The sequence below is a fragment of the Octopus bimaculoides genome, chromosome 1, assembly GCF_001194135.2.
Source record: "Octopus bimaculoides isolate UCB-OBI-ISO-001 chromosome 1, ASM119413v2, whole genome shotgun sequence".
Lineage (NCBI taxonomy): Eukaryota > Metazoa > Mollusca > Cephalopoda > Octopoda > Octopodidae > Octopus > Octopus bimaculoides.
In genome coordinates, this window is record NC_068981.1 from 4,256,687 (window position 1) to 4,261,696 (window position 5,010).

Consider the following 5,010-nt stretch of genomic DNA (forward strand, 5'->3'; position numbering starts at 1 on the left):
GCTCCAGTGCTGGTGGCACATAAAAAGCACCCACTACACTCTTGGAGTGGTTGGCGTTAGGAAGGGCATGCAGCTGTAGAAACATTGCCAGGTCAGATTGGAGCCTGGTGCAACCTCCTGGCTTGGCAGTCTCCAGTCAAACTGTCCAACCCATGCCAACATGGAAAACAGACTTTAAACAATGATGACGATGATGATGATATATATATATCTCCCTCTCTCTCTCTCTCTCTCTCGGAGAGGCACAAGCACATACACAGATATATGTATAATTTTCACTTTACCATTTTACTGAATCAACCACCGATTCCTATGGTATTTTCTATAAATGGACAGGTGAGTTCAGCTTAACCCTAGACAACAGAGTAAGTGTCACTGATGAGGATTAACTCAACCCAAAATCATCGGTGATCTGAAACTTTCACTTATTGTAGGGAAATTGTCTCCCATGTCAGTCAATTGATAAGTTCTTTGTTTCTGACTAAGAGTTGTTGTTTGATTCTTGTTTCTAGCAACACGAGTACTGATTTGCAGCATCTGTAGCCTCTTTAGTGAGGATTGTACTTGTGCCTTTAGGTTTTTATATTGTGACTAGCCACCTTCATGTCTATAATATATTAAAAGTGAGCTTGAATCTTGCTTGCTTGCAATGTTACCCAGCCAAACTGACACATAATGGGAAAATATTGTGAATGAAGTTTTCCCTGAAATGTGAATATGAACAGAATAGAATAAAACAAGTTTTGCGTAAATTCGACAACTGGTGTATAATGGGAAAATTCTCTGAAAATAACTTAATCCTGAAAGGGGAGAAACACTTTCCTTTTGATTAGACACAGTGACTTGACAACGAAAAAATATTTGTTTTTTACAGTAAATGTTTATTTTCACCTTTGTTAAACACAATATTTTAATCATTTAGAAACATTTTTAAGTGAATGTGATTTCAAAAATGTAAGTTATTTGTACAGTAAGTATTTATTTATATTTTAGCTTTCTTTAAACAGACAATATTTTAATTGTTTTTTAAAGTTATTTTCAACTAAATACCTTTACAAAAATTTTTATTGGCATATTTAAAAAATATTTGAAAGTGAAAATAACTTTAAAAATACAGTAAATATTTTGTAACCTCAGTGTGAAATAATTTTTTCCATAAGTTTTTTCGAGTGCATTCAACATATCTCACCCCCAAAGATTTGGCTGCTATTTCTAGCCTGCCCTGCTACATACAATATGTATTTGTGTATCTGTGTTTGTTACCCCCACCATTGCTTGACAACCAATATTGGTGTGTTGATATCCTCATAACTTTGCAGTTCAGCTAAAATAGACCAATAGAATAAGTACTAAGCTTCGAAAGAATAAGTCCCAGGGTCGATTTGTTCAACTAAAGGCGGTGCTCCAGCATGGCCACAGTCAAATGACTGAAACAAGTAAAAGAATAAAAGAATGTATATAATAGTCAGGAGAATGGAGATTTTCCACATCAATGATTTTATTAAACAGTTATTTACAGCATTCCTTCATGGACCTATGCACGTTTCAACTGCATCGACTGCTGCACACCGTTAGATGGACATTCTGGTATCAATGTCGGTGCAGTATTATCAGGGTCATTTCTTACTACCATTCGAAGTTAAGCTGAAGAAATCCGGAACTTCGAATATATATTTATATTTTTAGTCGAATGAATCAACCCCAGTACTTATTTTATTTTTATTAAGCCACATACTTATTCTATCAGTTACAGGGACGTAAACACACCAACACTGGTTGTCAAGCAGTGGTGGAGGACAAACACTGGCACAAAGACACACACACACACACACACACACACACACACACACACACACACACACATGACAAGCGTTTTTCTGTCTACCAATTTCACTCACTAGGCTTTGGTTAGCCTAAGGCAATAGTAAAAGGTGCTTGCCCAAGCAACCATGCTGTAGGACTGAACCTGGAATCATGTGGTTGGGAAGCAAGCTTCTTATCACACAGCCACATCTGTACCTATATACTTTATTTTACTTGTGGGTTAACAAGGCAGCCAATGGTTTCATGTGAAGAGATCTTCACAATTGTTCAAGCATGTCACATGGAAATGTTGGCACTTATCTCCATTTGGGATGAGAATCCCATGTGTGTGTGTGTGTGTCTAAGAGTATATGAAATGAAAGAGAACAGTATGCAAACCTTATCATATTCGATTCTGTCATTTTGATTTGTTCTTTCTTTCCTTTTAATTTCACTTTGAATTCTAAACAACCTTCATTTTATTTTATGTTTGCAATTGATGATCCTGTTTTTTTTCCCCCTTCTCTTAGGGTCATATAAAATCTGGTGACAGTCAGGTTCTCACGGTCAAATATCTTCCTGGTTTTCCTGTCAAGTTCAATTCCAGTTTCAGCATTCAAGTCAACCATTTCAAACCAGAGACAATAACACTCGTTGGCAATGGCATTTTCCCTCATTTGCTTCTCAACTTACCCAGACGCAAAGGCGATTCACTTTATAAAAGATCGTTGAAGGCTGCAAAAGCCCATCTCAGTAAAGAGGCTGCTTCTGGCAATGCTCCGATGGAATCAAAGACAGAGAAAGAAAATGATGAAGTTGACAATGTAGAGGTAGTTGTGTTGCCCTTTTTTTTTATAGTTCTTTTTGTCATTTTAAAAATATTATTGTTTAAGAATTATGTTTAACTGGCATCCATGCTGTGGCATGTAAAAAGCACCTTTCGAACGTTGGGCCTCACAGAGGCAAAGTAGTTGAGCTCCCTTCAAGTGTTGGACCTTACAAAGGCAATGGCCAAGACCTTTAGCATTATGTTGTGCTTGAAAGGCGGTGAGCTGGCACAATTGTTAGCACGCCGGACAAAATGCTTAGCGGTATTTCGTTTGTTGCTATATTCTGAGTTCAAATTGCGCCAAGGTCGACTTTACCTTTCATTTTTTGGGGGGGGTCGATAAATTAAGTACCAGTTAAGTATTGGGGTCGATGTAATTGATTATCCCCCTCCCCCAAATTTCAGGCCTTGTGCCTATTATAGAAAGGATTATGTGGTGCTTGAGAAGAAGACCCATCAAGCTGAGCAAAATCGCAGTCGTAGCAGAGACCGGTGTCACACAAATGGCACCCATGCTGGTGGCACGTAAAAGCACTCATTATATTCTCAGAGTGGTTGGCATTAGGAAGGGCACCCAGCCATAGAAAACCATACCAAATCAGACTGGAGTCTGGTGCAGCCTTCCGGCTTGCCAGCCCTGGTCAAACCATCCAACCCATACCAGCATGGACAATGGACATTAAATGATGATGATGATATCACCTGTACTGGTGCCACATAAAAAAGCACCTGTGCTGGTGCCATGTAAAATTCACTCAGTACACTCTGTCAAGTGGTTGGCATATTAGGAAGGGCACCCAGCCGTAGTAACCTTGCCAAAATAGACAATTGGAGTTTGGTGCAGCTTTCTGCCTAGCCATCCCCTGTCAAACCGTCCAACCCATGCCAGCATGGAAAATGGACGTCATCTGTTTGTGTCTCTCTGCCTCTCTCAGTTTGATCATTTCTTTTGCTTTTGTTTCATTGTTTAAATTCAGGAAAAAGAAGAAGAAACTTTTAAAGAGACAGAATTACAAAAGGAAGTCGACCGAGTGGCTGTGACGTTCTGTATTAATGGGCTGGAAAGTGAGAGTATTTGCAGGTCAGATTTAGAACTTCCCTCCTTTGTGTTGGATCAGAAGGGATCGTCTTCGATTATATATAGTAACACCAGAATTCTTCGAAAGGATTCTTCCAAAATATGGAAACAAAGGTATGCAACATTTCTTCCCAAGAATTTATATTGAAAGAAACTCAACTGGCGCTCCGTCGGATATGATGACGAAGGTCCCAGTTGATCCGATCAATGGAACAGCCAGCTCGTGAAGTTAACATACAAGTGGCTGAGCACTCTACAGACATGCATACCCTTAATGTAGTTCTCAGGGAGATTCAGCGTGACAAGGCTGGCCCTTTGAATTACAGGCACAGCTCATTTTTGCCAGCAGAGTTGACTAGAGTGATGTGAAATAAAGTATCTTGCTCAAGGATACATCATACCACCTGCTATCAAACTGTTGTCCTTACAATCATGAGCCAAATACCCTAACCATTAAGCCATGTGCCTTCACGATTGAGAGAGATAGCCATTTCTGTATCATACTTAATGCATATACACCATTCACAGGCAAGATGCTACAGTTTTTGTCTGAGATAAAATCTCTTATAGACATGATGTGTCAAAAGCAGAATATATCAGAGGGAGATGGAAAATCATCCTGGTAGTGACCTTGTGCCAAAATTTGAAACAAAGCAAAAAATATTTCAAGTGTTGACATATTTTATTAAATCAATGATGCTAACAAAAGTGCTCAGTACATGTTATGGTGTATGAATTTATTTGGCTGATAACATCTTTGGAAAATTCAGGGGTTTTTGTCAATTAAAATTTTCTTTGGGTTTGTCAGTAATGCAAAAATGGAACTTTCTTTGAATGTTTCCATTATTGTCACAGTCATTGCCTGAAGGAAACCCAGATTCTTGGGAATTCAGCAAGAATGAAATCTTATTTAATAAGTATAGGTGTTACATGGGAACTACTTCAAGTTTTATGCTTGAAAAGTGTGGTGTTCGACATGAGCCTGAAGGATTACTGGATCAAACATGATACATTGTACAAGCTCTTCTGAATGCTATATGTTTTGAGCATGGAAGCTGAAATAGCTCATGTATAATTTTTGTATTTATTAAATAGGTGTAGGTGTGGCTGTGTGGTAAAAAGCTTGCTTCCAAATCACATGGTTTTGGGTTCAGTCCCATTGTATGGCACCTTGGGCAAGTGTCTTCTACTGTAGCCTCAGGCTGACCAAAGCCTCGTGAGTGGATTTGGTAGATGGAAACTGAAAGAAACCCATCATGTATATATATATATATATATATATATATATATATATATATGT

At 38.4% G+C, this 5,010-nt stretch overlaps 1 protein-coding gene across 1 annotated transcript in view; it reads left to right on the forward strand.

Moving 5' to 3' along the window:
* The window catches only part of LOC106880950 (hydrocephalus-inducing protein), a gene marked incomplete at its 3' end in the record, with an annotated part of 180,276 nt that overhangs the window by 51,692 nt on the left and 123,574 nt on the right, over positions 1-5,010 (forward strand). Inside the window, exons 26-27 of the mRNA XM_052974127.1 lie at positions 2,334-2,633; positions 3,610-3,824. Coding sequence (XP_052830087.1) covers positions 2,334-2,633; positions 3,610-3,824 — 515 coding nt within the window. The remainder of the gene's footprint in view (positions 1-2,333; positions 2,634-3,609; positions 3,825-5,010) is intronic.